The sequence below is a fragment of the Phycodurus eques genome, chromosome 21, assembly GCF_024500275.1.
Source record: "Phycodurus eques isolate BA_2022a chromosome 21, UOR_Pequ_1.1, whole genome shotgun sequence".
NCBI lineage: Eukaryota > Metazoa > Chordata > Actinopteri > Syngnathiformes > Syngnathidae > Phycodurus > Phycodurus eques.
In genome coordinates this window covers 1,081,084-1,095,124 of record NC_084545.1, presented here as the reverse complement: position 1 = coordinate 1,095,124, position 14,041 = coordinate 1,081,084, and the positions used below count along the sequence as shown (strand labels likewise).

At 40.9% G+C, this 14,041-nt stretch overlaps 1 protein-coding gene across 1 annotated transcript in view; it reads right to left on the bottom strand.

Moving 5' to 3' along the window:
- LOC133396295 (dipeptidyl aminopeptidase-like protein 6) overlaps positions 1-14,041 on the bottom strand; it is a 132,248-nt gene that overhangs the window by 13,995 nt on the left and 104,212 nt on the right. Inside the window, exons 4-8 of the mRNA XM_061665981.1 lie at positions 12,986-13,080; positions 12,605-12,679; positions 11,676-11,728; positions 10,885-10,966; positions 6,564-6,684 (exon numbers count right to left, since the gene is read on the bottom strand). Coding sequence (XP_061521965.1) covers positions 6,564-6,684; positions 10,885-10,966; positions 11,676-11,728; positions 12,605-12,679; positions 12,986-13,080 — 426 coding nt within the window. The remainder of the gene's footprint in view (positions 1-6,563; positions 6,685-10,884; positions 10,967-11,675; positions 11,729-12,604; positions 12,680-12,985; positions 13,081-14,041) is intronic.

Genomic DNA, 14,041 nt, shown 5'->3' with positions numbered 1-14,041 from the left:
TAATGGGCCTCTCTGCCTTCAAGGTGAGCGGCCACGGCCGCCTAACCAATGCCGGCTGGCGACGCTTTCAGGCAAACATCCAATAATCATTGCCCCAAATGCCACTTGACTCATTTCAGGCAATTAGCTGCGGTACAATTGCGCATTCAAATGAGATCAAGTTGCTTGTTGTGTTCAGCAGAGGGCACCGGTGGCACATGAAAACTTTTTACGTGTGAGCGGGTGTGTGTGTGTGTGTTTTATTAGTCTAACTTCTTGAGATAATACTGAAATTAAGTCGAGTAAAGCTACCGTAATTACAGCAGCTGGCTTAATTTGCAATCATTTTTCTTATTCATAAAATGACACTGCAACCTTCATAAGCAAAAGAGACGCTCTTCTCTGCCTTTCTGCCTCACTAACAAGAAGAGGTGGGAAAAGTATGATAAATTCTTTTTTCTTTAATCCAGCTCAATGAGCCTTCACATTCGCACGAGTCCTGTAATATTTGTTGCATTCATTTATCTATTTTTCCCCCTAACATTGAGGATGAGCCATAGAAAAAAATGGATGGATGTATGGTTAATTAAAATGTATTTATTACTTTGTTAATGTATATAATTAAAAAATGATTGCTTTATTTTATACAATCAAATAAACATATTTGAACACATTTTAAAAAGTTTATTAAATATATTTTTAAATTGTGTAGTGGACTATAAATAATGAAATATGAATACAATAAAAAATCTGCATACACACCGAACATATTTTTATTTATTTTATTAAATAATTGTTTCATTTAGTTGGTGTAAATAACAGAATAAAAAACATGAGGGAAATTATTTTATATACACAGTACATGGAATTTATTTCATTAAATAATTTGGAAATGTATGTCGTGTAAATGATTAAAATATTTTTAAAATGATATTTATTAAATATACAAATATATTTGGTGTAAATAAACATAAATAATAACATTATAATTATAATTTTATAAATAACTTTGCATTAGTTATTAAATAATGAGTTAATTTAATTAGAGAGATTTAAAATAAAATGGAAAATTAATTCAAAATAAAATGAATTTGAAATAATAAAATTAAAAAATGGAATGATGATGATGATGATTATGATTATTATTTAATCGTGAATCAATTTATTGATGGATTAATTATAATTTATTTTTAGCTCACCTATGAATGACCTTGCCCATCCGTTTGTTTTAAAAAATCAATGATGCCCCCCCACCTTTGCTGCAGCGAGTGGGGGTGTTTGTTTGTGAGCCAGCGAAACAACAATTGATTTGAACAGAGCGCCGTCCTCTGCCTCCGCCCCGACGGAGTCAGGAAATCTCAAAATTAGAGATGCTTTTGTGGGATTAGGAGGTGATACGGCAGCCTCTGCCTCAGCGCCGGGTACTCTTGATTGCGTTTTCATGTCAATTTATTAAACATGCCCCTCCACCACGCCCCCCGGCCCTGCCAGCCGTCTTCAAAGGGAGAAAATCTGGAGTTGACATCTTTACTTGATAGTCGTTATTGCACCCGCAGGAACACAAATACCTGCCGGGAAAAGTGACTCAAATCAAAGCCACGGCGGGTGTTGCTTTTTTTTTTTTCCTTTTATCAGGGCTGAGCAGAATATGAGAGGCTTGACATAATTCAAGATTACCTCTCACACACTCTACTGAAATACTCTCATACACAATAATGAAACATTCCAAAATTCACTCCCGGGAAAAATTGAGTGAGAGCGTTTTAGTAGCATGTGTGAGAGTGTTTCATTCGTGTCTGAGAAAGCGTTTCAGTCGTGTTTATGAGACCTTTCAGTTGTGTGCATGTGACCCCCAAAAAATTCAGTACCGTGTGTGAGAGCGTTTCAGTAGTGTGTATGAGAGCGCTTCAGTAGTATGTGTGCGTGAAGGAAAACAAAATCAGTAGTGCGTGTGTGAGCAATTCATTAGTGTGCACGTGAGCGTTTCAGTAGCGTGTAGGAGATTATTTCAGTAATGTGTGAGGGTGTTTCAGTGGTAAGTGTGAGAGAGTTTCACTAGAGTGTGTAAGAGCATCACAATAGTGTTTGAGAGCGTTTTAGTAGCTTGTGTGAGAGCATTTGAGCAGTGTTACGATGACAGTGTTTCAGTAATCGATATGAGAGCATTTCAGTTGTGTGTGTGAGAGGTAATCCTGCATTCTCTCCTCGACACTCTCCTTATGGCCAATCGCACACAACTCTTGAAATATGCTTTTCATATTTGCAGTCTCCACCTTCCACACACACAAACACGGATGGATTAAGGCAGCAATGCAAAATTTGGAGGATATTCAAGACCAGGAGATTATTCGACAATTTTATTCACTCTGCCATTCGCATCAAATCTGACAGGCTTAAAACCTCATTTGTCCTCGGCGGCGGCCTGAGCCTCCGCTTGACCTTGGCCCCCCCGGAAGCGTCTGAGTCTTCAGTGAGGAAAATCAGCGTGAATACACAAATGGCGCAAGTGTCTGTGCATGTTCCAGCAAGCGTCACTAAACAGATTTTCTAAGAAGGCAAAGAAGTGACTTTATTAGGTAATAATGCTGAACGACGTTCTTCGGTCTTGATAAAAGACGAAGCCTTCCGATTGAAGATCTCAATGATGCGAAGATAGCAGGAGGAAATGACTTGCTTTACCTCCAATACATAAGGTTCAAAATGTCAGGTTCAAAAGAATAGCTTTGTGGAGCACCCCAGGGATCTGTCTAAGAGCCATTCACATTCAGGTGTTATGCCAATGACACGGAATTTGAATAATCCAGAAATCAAACAGCTCTGACTTTGGAAAATATTGTCTATAAAGGCTATCTATGATAATCATCCAATGAGGACAATTAAGTTGTACTACTAACAGCTACTTGTAGATTTTTTTATTTTTTTCCCATGACATGACAATTAGGCGGCACGGTGGACGACTGGTTAGCACATCTGCCTCACAGTTCTGAGGACCCGGGTTCACATCCAGCCTTGCCTGTGTGGAGTTTCCATGTTCACCCCGTGCCTGTGTGGGTTTTCTCTGAGTAGTCCAGTTTCCTCCCACATTCCAAAAAAATGCACGGTAGGTTAACTGAAAACTCTAAATTGGTCGTAGGTGTGAATGTGAGTGTGAATGCTTAATTGTTTATATGTGCCCTGCAATTGCCTGTTGACCAGTTCAGGGTGTACTCTGCGTCTCGCCCGAAGATAGCTGGGATAGGCTCCAGCATGCCTGCGACCTTAGTGAGGATAAGTGGTACGGTAAATGGATGGATGGATGGACATGACAATTAACTATGCTAAAATTATACTTAAAACTACCTGTGCATCAACGGGGGAAGTTTGGGTTTCAGCAATCACACTTTTCCCAGTGAAAGGATTCAATACCCACACCAAAGAAAGCAAACACAATGACAACATGATTCATGTTGTGTTAGGGTCCCTAAACCAGGCTTAAAACCCTAATTTCAAACCCTAACGCAGGCTTGAAAACCAAATTTGAAACACAAACCCTACTGTGAAATATTAACCCAGGCTTTAACCCCTAATTTGAAATTCTAACCCTGTTTTAAATATAAAATTTGAAACCTTAACTCAGGCTCAAAATGCAAAATTGAAACCTTAAGCCTGAAATTTAACCCTACTTTGAAACATCGACCCAGGTTTAAACCACTACTTTGAAACCCAAAATCAGGCTTAAAACCCTCATTTGAAATCCAAACCCTGTCTTGAATATTTACCTGGAACCCATAACCCTTGCCTGAAACCCAAATCCTGTCTTGGTTACCTACTTTGAAACTCTAACCCTGGCTTTAAACCCCACTTTTAAACCATAACCCTGTCTTTAAACCAGATTTGAAGCCTCAAGTTGAACGCCTAGACCTGTCCTGAAACTCTATTTTGAAACCCAATGTTGAAACCCTAACCCTAGCACCTGAAAGGACCTAGGATAGAACCTTGGGGGACTCCACAATGTTAACAATAAGGGCAGCCCATTAAACTGTAATCATTTGTTTTTTGCGTGTGGTCTAATTCACACCCTTCTGGCACATTCTGGTGAAATTGAGCAGAATAAACAAATATTCAGCGCATGACTTGCCTCAAAGCCAAACAACGACATTGTATTCTCTCCCATCTCTCAGAGTAAAACGAGCGATAAATGCACCAACATGAGACAGCTGCCGAGCGACTGCCGCACAGTTTGAGGCTTAAACAGCCGCGAATGAACAGCGCCACGAAAGCGCAGACTCGCTTACTTTTAAATGTCAGCTCGGCGAACGAATGACGAGGGGCTTCGAGATGAAATTAAAATCAGCCTAATCCCGGCGCTGAAGGTAACCTTTGCGTGGTGGCCTTCAATTACTGTACATTCAATTACATTACTGTAGTGACACCATCGCTTTTTGCTCCACAACTTGCAGCGTGTTGTAGAGTGTACGCTAGTTTGTCTACACTCTACAGCTTCTATATCACTCCGCTTTTAATGCCATCTGCTCCGCTTAATTATTGCTAATCAAGTCATGTTGAACACTCCTCCTTTTCCACGGCGGAGGTAAATTGACAGATTCCATCTTAATTTACCTTCACGGAATAGACGGGTACGCGGATGAATACTAAAGCAAACTGAGGACACAAGAGAGTCAACCAGAATTTAGTCCGCTGGGTTCTAATATTCTGGCAGAGATTATACACGAAGTATAACTGAATTAAATCTTCAAACTGAGCATAATGTTACAGTTGGTAAAGCTTGTTTTTAATCCAGTACAGATGCATTTGGTAAGTACAGTTCAGTTGTATTTAACCACATTTGCATTTCATATTTTAGAACTGGATGTTGTTGAACATTTATTAAGGTACAACTCCAATTACAATGAAGTTGGGACATGGTCGACCTATATTTAATTGAATACACTACAAAGACAATATATTTAATGTTCAAACTGATAAACTTTATTGTTTTTAGCAAATAATCATTACATTAGAATTTTATGGCGACAACACACTCCAAAAAAGCTGGGACAGGGTCATGTTTACCACTGTGTTACATCTCCTTTTCTTTTAACAACATTCAATAAACGTTTGGGAACCCTGTCATGTACAGCTTCAGCTGTTCAACAGTCCGGGGTCTCTCTTGTCGTGTTTTACGCTTCATAATGCACCACACATTTTCCATGGGATACAGGTCTGGACTGCAGGCAGGCCAAGCTTTTACTCTGAAGCAACGCTGTTGTAACACGTGCAGAATGTGGTTTGGCATTGTCTTGCTGAAATAAGCAGGGGCGTCCATGAAAAAGACGTTGCTTGGATGGCAGCATATGCTTCTCCAAAACCTGTACGTACCTTTCAGAATTAATGGTGCCTTCACAGATGTGTAAGTTACCCATGCCATTGGCACTAACACAGCCCCATACCGTCACAGATGCTGGGGTTTGAACTTTGCGTCCATAACAGTCCGGATGGTTCTTGTCCTCTTTGGCCCGGAAGACACGACGTCCACAATTTCCCAAAACAATTTGAAATGTGGACTCGTCGGACCGCAGAACACTTTATCACTATTCATCAGTCCATTTTAGATGAGATCGGGGGCAGAGAAGCCGGCGGCGTTTCTGGGTGTTGTTGATAAATGGCTTTTGCTTTGCATAGTAGAGTTTCAAGTTGCACTTACGGATGTAGCACCGAACTGTATTTGCTTACATTGGGTTTCTGAAGTGTTCCTGAGCCCATGAGGTGATATCCCTTACACATTGATGTCGGTTTTTGATGCAGTGCAGCCTGAGGGATCGAAGGTCACGGGCATTCAATGTTGGTTTTGGGCCTTGCCGCTTACATGCAAATATTTCTCCAGATTCTCTGAACCTTTTGATGATGAAATCCCTAAATTCCTTGCAATTGTACGTTGAGGAACATTGATATCGATATTGAGGACTATTTTTTCACGCACTTGTTCACAAAGAGGTGAACCTCGCCCCATCTTTGCTTGTGAATAACTGAGCAATTCAGGGAAGCTCCTTTTCTACCCAATCATGGCACCCACCTGTTCCCAATTAGCCTGTTCACCTGTGGGATGTTCAAAACAGGTGTTTGATGAGCATTCCTCAACTTTCGCAGTCTTTTTCGCCTCCTGTCCCAGCTTTTTTGGAACGTGTTGCAGCCATAAAATTCCAAGTTCATGATTATTTGCTAAAAACAATACAATTTTTCAGACTGAACATTAAATATCATGTCTTTGTAGTGTATTAAATTAAATATAGGTTGAACATGATTTGCAAATCATTGTATTCAGTTTTTATTTAACACAACGTCCCAACTTCATTGGAATTGGGGTTGTACAATTTCTATTTAACGTTATGTGTGGTACATTTTAATTGAATTATTATTTAAGTCACTTTTTAAAATTTTCCTTTTTTAAGTGCAATGTTAATGTTCAAAACATGCATAATGTTACTTACAATAATAAATAAAAAATTTTAGCAATAAAATCTCACTTGAACCTACAACGCTACTGCATTCTTTGAATTCTTCTCGGTTAGAAAAAATTCTCTTCTTCGAGCCAATAAACAGCTGACCTTCATACAGCCAATCACTGAGGCCGTTGAAGATGACGCCCTCCTTGCCGGAGGACACCAGGCGGATGGAGCGGCTTTCCACCGTAGAGCGATAGTAGATGTTGTTCTCGAAAATGAAGATCTGCAAGAAAACAGAACACGCATGAACATTCATCGCGATGTTTCACATCAGGAATTGGAAGACAATGTTAAGGTTTCAAGCCTTCATTAGGGTTTTAAGCGAATTATATCCACAAACTTGGTGGAGTGGTGCTTCACCGCATTTTTGAACCTAGGCAGGGTGTCTTGAAACCTTAATTTAAACCATTCACTCTTATTTAAAACCCTAATACATGATTGGAACCTTAACTTGAAAGCCTTATTTGAATTCCTAAGCCTATTTTTAAACCTTAACCAAGTTAAAAACTTGATTTATAACCCTAAATTAAAAAATATAGTCCTGCTTTGAAACCCTAATTTGAAACCTTTACTAGAAACCCTGACTGGAAACCTCAATCCTGGCTTTGAACAGCATTTTGAAACCCTAACCCAGACTTGGAGCTCTACTTTCAAACCCTAACCCTGGTTCAAAACCCTAATTTGAAACGCCAACCCTTGTCTGAAACCTTATTTTGAACCCTAAACCGTGGCTTGAAATTGTAATTTGAAACCCTAACTCTGGTTTGAACCCCTAAACCAGGTTTGAAGCCCTACTTTCAAATCTGAACGAGTTTCAAACCCTAATTTGAAACACTAAACCTTTCTTAAAACCCTAATTTGTAACCCTAACTGTCTGTCTGTCTGTCTTGAAGCCCTAATTTGTAACGCTAACCTGGTCTTGAAACGCTACTTTCAAACCGTAACACTCATATAAAATCCAAATTAGCAACCTTAAACCTGTCTAAAAACCATAACTTGAAACCCTAACCTGTGCCTGGAACACAAATTTAAAACCCTTTGAACTTTTGTGTTCTGCCTCAGCAGGGAAAAGAAAGAAATGTGTGAAAAATGCAGCAGGTGCAGAGCATCTATTCTTGTTTGCCAGCTTGAGTTATCGCGTCGTCTCGGCCCAACAAGGCTCGCCGCACGGAATAGAGTCCAGATCTCCTCCCCTCTCGTGTTGGCCTAATCTCAAATTGAGAGTAAATCCTTTTTTTCCATTCCTTCCACTTTCTCGCGTGTCCCGTAAATAAAAGTTGAAATCCGTGCACTGATCTCTGGTGTCAGGCGGGTTAAAGGCGGTCACGCTAATGCGCGTTGGGAGCGATCTCAAGGTGGATTCTCACCTCTGATACGGTGACCGCCGCGCCACCGGGGTCGGGGGCCGCTAATGATAAGGCGCGCGCCCGGCCCACCTCGCCCTGCTATCGTCTGCATGCTGATAAGCAAATGGACGGCTTTTCATCACTGTACTCTTTGCTTGTTGTGTGTCCCCCAAACACTTTATTGAACGTTGTTTGGCGTTGGTGCTGGTCATCCTGGGCTCGAGTTTATTCCACTATATTTTCAAGATAAATTTGCACAATTGTGCAAAAATAATAAGCATTTCCCAAATAATGTGGCATAATAATCCAATTATAAGTACAATCAGTGTTTCACAACTATATGGTGGGTCCCGCTGTTTCAAAGATTTAAAGTGTTCCCCCGCGTATTCACTATTTGTGGATTCATTTATTTGCAGATTAGTTTTTTTCCCCCCAGAAATCATCATTAATTTTTTGCAAATAATAAATAAGAGTCGTGCTTTGGCCCCATCTTAATTAATTGTATATGTTAAATAAGAATAATAACAATGGCTAAGATACAATAAATCTAGTAGGTTCGTCAGTGAGGAGGCGTGCGACGAGGACCCCATGTGTTGCTCCGAAGTGCACATGGAGTCTTTTCTAGGTCGCGGCACACAGAGAAAAGACCTGACCCCCTTTCTGGGTAAATAGAGCAGACCTTTAATTTCACTCTCAGCTGCCACGAGTCACATTTTGACCCGTGGTTTCCGTCCTCAGCCGGGACAGGTTCAATAATATATGAGATGCATTAACATGGCAGTCGTAGTATGCAGAGAGGATTCAACAAAGGAGCACAGTCAAGGTGCATTGTGGGAGACGCAGGTGCTACTGATTTGCTAATGTTGACCCTTTAGTCTGTCATGAAGGTTAAGATCTCGAAACTCGTTTTATGGTTGCAAATTGGGGTTTCAAATTAGAGTTGCAAGCCTGGATTAGGCTTTCAAATTCGGATTTTAAACCTTGGTTACGGTTCCAAGCCTGGGTTAGATTTTTAATTTAGGATATGAAGCCGAAGGAATCTTTTTATTCAGGTTTCAAGTCTGGGTTAGAGTTTTATTGTTAGGGCTTTAAACCAGGATTATGGTTTTAATTCAGGGTTTGAGGACCGAGGTAGGGTTTCAAGCAAGGGTTAGGTTTTAAAATTAGCGTTTGAAACCTGAGGTAGGGTTTAAAAATAAGACGAGGGTTCCAATTTTGGGTCGCATGCCAAGGTTAGGGTTCCAAATTAGGGTTTGAAGCCTGGGGTAGAGTTTCAAATCCAGGTTTCCTAGGTTACGGTTTCAAATTGAGGTTTTAAACAAGCTTTAGGGTTTGAAATTAGGGTTTTAAACTGGAATTAGCTCTTTAAATTAGAGTTTGAAACCTGGGGTAGCGTTTAAAATGAGGGTTAGGGTTTCAATTCAGGGCTGAAAACCATTGTTAGGGTTTTAAATTAGGGTTTGAAGTCTGGGGTAGGGTTTCAAATTAGGATTTGAAGTCAGTGTTAGGGTTTCAAATGAGGGTTTGAAGCCAAGGATAGGATTTTATATTCCAGTTTCTGTTTTTCTTTTTTTCCCTTTTTTGTCCTGTTCGGCTGTTAGGTCAAGCAGAATGGAGGATCTGTGTCCCTTTTATGCCGGAACAGTTATACTGTGTCACAGTGGAGTTTTTAAGCTTCCGCTGTGGTTTCTTAGTATTATAATTGATGTTTATTGAGAGTCCGAATCGATCAGTCAAACAGAACAAAGTTTCTAGAGGGGACAGAGAAACGAAGACAAAAGACAAAGCACTAATTGTAAAGTAAATCACTACAAGGACAGGAGAAGAAGCATGCAGGACGAGGGTCGTGAACCCGGCTGTACAACTGAAGTGTGGTGGGATTGACTATGTCAATTCTAAAAGTCGATAGGACGACAGCGTGAGCTAGGGGATACACGAACAAGTCGCATATTCATGAGTTATTTGTCCAGTTTCTAACCTGGGTTAGTGTTTGAAGTTAAGGTTTCAAATGAGTATTAGGGTTTCAAATCCATGTTTTAAAGGCATTTTTGTCCAACTGCTTTTGCGACCCAACTGACCAACCTTGACATGCACACACATTTAATAAATAAATAAAAAATCCCCCCAAAACCTCCTGACAAATGTCAGCCATCTCGAGGCCAAACCTAATCTATCCCGCGTGCTAATTAATCCATTGATGAGATAACAGGTAATTAATAGCGTTGTGCTGCAGGATGTCATCAATTTCCCAGACTGAAGCTAATTACGTTCCATGAAGGGCTGAAGACGCCTAGAGTTTGTTTACCTGGAAAAGTCAAGTTGAACTTGAAAACGCTCCAGTAACTAACAGCCATTTAAGAACAACAAAAACAAAAACCTCCTGAAGTCTTTCAGGGCTTTGCCGATCTGACCTTTTGCCCAATCGAGAACTGTGCATCACTCAATCGTAAACCGTCACACTTTACGAGCATGTCTGCAACTAAAGAGGATTCTTCAAGTGTTTTGGTCCGCATCGTCAATCCTTGGAAGCTCGACCTCGCAATGAAACGGATCGCCATCCATTTTCTATAATGCTTATGATCCACATTAGGGTTGCGGGTGAGCTGGAGCGGATCCCAACCCAATTTGGGCAACAAGTGGGAGTACATAAGAGTCTTCAATAATCGTAAACAATTAGGTGTTCATTCATCCACTTCATGAGTTATTTATATTTATTTGACAGTTTTCTCCATGTTAAACTATAGTTAATAGTTAATCTTTTGGAGTGTCTGGGCCGAATTAAATGGATTTATATTATTTCCTATGGAAAATACTGCTTTGGATTTCGTACGATTCGGTTTTAGTAAGACTTTCTGGAATGGAATAATCACAAAACAAAAACGAGGTTGCACCGTATAAACGTTACACAGCAGTTTCTAAGGTTAAGCCTGGAATTGGGAATGTTTGAATTATTGTCTATATTTCATTGACAAACGGGGCCAAAAGAAGATTCCACTCAGGGAGTAGTAACCAATTGGGGTCATAACTGTTGGAACCTCGATCAATGACTCTGGAAGGAGACCGAATGTAATCCTTACCAGTTGCTGGCCCTGCGGCCCCCAGCCGGCGTACTGCAGCTGAGCATTGCGCACCTCGGGCGGGTTCAAGTTCCACGTCTCCCTGCAGGGGCAAAACACATGTTGGTCAGACGTTTGACCAGGAATTTATACGTGGAATAGCTACAGCGGCAGCTTGGCTTACGAGTGCTCCAATTTACTTGTTTTTCGAATTGCTTGGATGATTTTTGCAGTAAAATAATATATTTCAGAGCGAACTTCAGACACTCTGCCACGAGATGGAAGCAAGGAATATCACAACCACTGTCAGTACGCATGGTTACCTTGTAGTAAAAAGTAAACTTTTTTTTGTTGTGTTTTGTGCTCGCATTTTCCGTTTTATTAGGTATTTTGCCAAATTTCTTATTTTTAACCATGCGTCTCAAGGCAGTGAGTGGTGAGAAAAAGAAGAGGCTGATGTCCCTTGAATAAATGCTTGAAACTTGATACAAAAACATGAGTAAAGTATGCGTGTAGGCGACTAGTACGAGAGTAGTACCTCTATGATATGTACTGTAACGAAGAAAAACCAGTCGATAAGGCAGATAACGCCAGCCGTTAAAATCTTTTTAAGCCACGGACGTCTGTCTATAAAAAGATGGAGAAGCTGCTGAAAGTGAGGAAAAGCGTGGCGAAAAGGGCTAATCGGAGCTCATGTTGCGAAGGAAATGCGTGACGAACCCAAGCACCTGCGCTCTTATTTGATTGGTCGATTTGTTCCCGATGGGGACGTGATTGGAGCGTTGAAGACAAATAGTGCGGCAGTGACTTACGGTGTCTCCAGGCTGCAGATGATGTAGAAGGCCGTGTAGGAGTACTGGTACACCTGGAAGGGGGCACTTTTTTAACAACATCAAATAACTTGACTGCGCTGCAGATGAATAATAAAACTGCAGCCCACAGAAGCATGTTTGGGCAGCAAAGCTGTCAGGCCTGAATTAAGTGCAACTAACTTGCAACTAAATAACACAACTTTGCAGTTCACACATTTTCAACTGGGACAAGAACTAGGAACTTTTGGAGGAATACTGTGTGTATTTGGACTGTGGTCAAACTTATTAACGGGACCGAAAGAAGTCCCGGCTAGGTGGGTGAGTACTTTTGAAAAGTCCAGGAACATTTGGGGGCGAGGTCTGTAGCTCTGAACATCTGATTTCAACCTTTTAGTTCCAGGAACTGCCAATAATTAAAGGTTCCTGGAACTTTTAGGTGGAAATGTAGCTGTTGTGTGTTTGGATCGCAGGACGGATTGCCTAACTTTAGTTATGGGGTCATTTATCAGGGCCAAGAGAAAGTCCTGCTAGGTGGGTAGTACATAATTGAGTAACTCCAAGTATTGAGAATTAGAAGTTCCTGAAACTTTAAGTGAACATGCAGCTACTAACAGGAATTATTGTTTAAACTAAGTTCCTAGGTAATTATAAGGGCTAAAAGAAGCATTATAGCTTAAGAACTTTAGCCTGGAACTAGGAACATTTGGAGGACCATTGTATGTATTTGGACCAGGGCAACTATTGTCTAAATTTAATTAATTCACAGGGCTAAAAGCAGTCCCTGCTTATAGTAAAGCAAAGCAAAGCAAATGTATTTATATAGCGGATTTCATACACAAGGCAAGTCAATGTGCTTTTCATGATGAACAGCATTTAAAAAAAAAAAAAAAAAACAGCGTATGAACTAAGAAAAGCAATGAAGAGCTCACCGGTGCCACGTTGTAAGCCAGGAGCACGTGCTTCATGTCTGGAGACACCTCGTACTTGCTGGCTTTGTACATCTCCTACGGCCCGGGAGAGAAACGACACCATTAAGCACGCACGCCGCCGTTTCATTTGAATTAAGTCTTTAACCGGCTGACGTGTGGCTGGGCAAGTTGCATTCATCTTTGGGCCTCCTTGGAGATGTTTACCGGGGGGGGAAAAAAACAAGCCATGTATTAACTATGCGCGGCACATTTGTGACTAATAATAGTCGGTTTAATGAAGCTTTGAAAAAAAAGGAATGGAAAAAATTGCTGAAGCTGCGATAAAATTAGAATTGATTTCCTCTCTGTCTCTATCTCTCCTCCTGTCTTTAGATGACTTACAAACTTCTTGTGATTCACCAGGATGGTCTTGTCGTCGTCGTCCACGTCCAAGCGGAGCAGGTTGCCGTCACGGTCGCGGTACAGCAACTCGTTATCTGCGGAGGAGAGGACGTTGTTTTACACAGTCTCCTGCAGTCCCATGAATCATAACACTGTATATCACAAGATTAAGAGAAAGGGCTTCTGATGGCAACCCAGTGAAAAACATACTTGACGAATATATTCATCGCTGGCAGTAAACGCTTGGATTCCAGTCGACGGATATGAACGTCCACGGCCGTGAACGAGTTCAAGACAGCCAACACACTTCATCTCAGGTTTGCTGCGCGTGATCAATTAATCAAATGAATTCTTGCACGCTCGGGTAGAAACGTCCAGTATTGCAAACGAGCGAAATGAATCGTGTGGCTTTTTTTGCCCGTTTTCGAGAGTTTCCACTTTTAGTAAATCGGACCACGAATGTTTAAGGCCACAAGCGGACAGTCCGCTGTGCGGTCACTTCGGTCGCGGTCGGCGGCGCGGTCGAAACAGACGGCAGTCGCGCGGCTTAACGGAGGCACGGGGAGCGTTCAAATTGACGCGAGCAGAGCGAAGCCGTCAAATGTAACGAGGTTCAGTGCGGCCGGCCGGCTTTAATTCATCGCAACCTGAGGACGGCTGAATGTGACACATTCGCACACCTTTCGGTAGCTTGGCAAGAGAGAATGTTGATAAGGACCATGTGCAATGATCTTGTCAAGTGAAGGGAGAGGAGATTCGGATAGATAACTTACTGAAAGATACATTTTTCATTTTTTTCTCAGCAGCACATTTTGATTGCTTATTTAATGCAGCAAAACTTGAGTGAGTTTTTGCCCTTTCTGAAGTTCCTATGCTCCTCGAATGTACAAATGGATGGAAAATGAAAATGTTTTCCCTTGTTAAATTTAAAGGAACTGTAATACTTTCATTTTGTAATAATACAACTATTTTTCCACCCAAAAATACAAATGCATTCTCGTAATATTATGACTTTCTATTTAAAATAAGAATACAACTTTTAACCTAAAAGAAAGA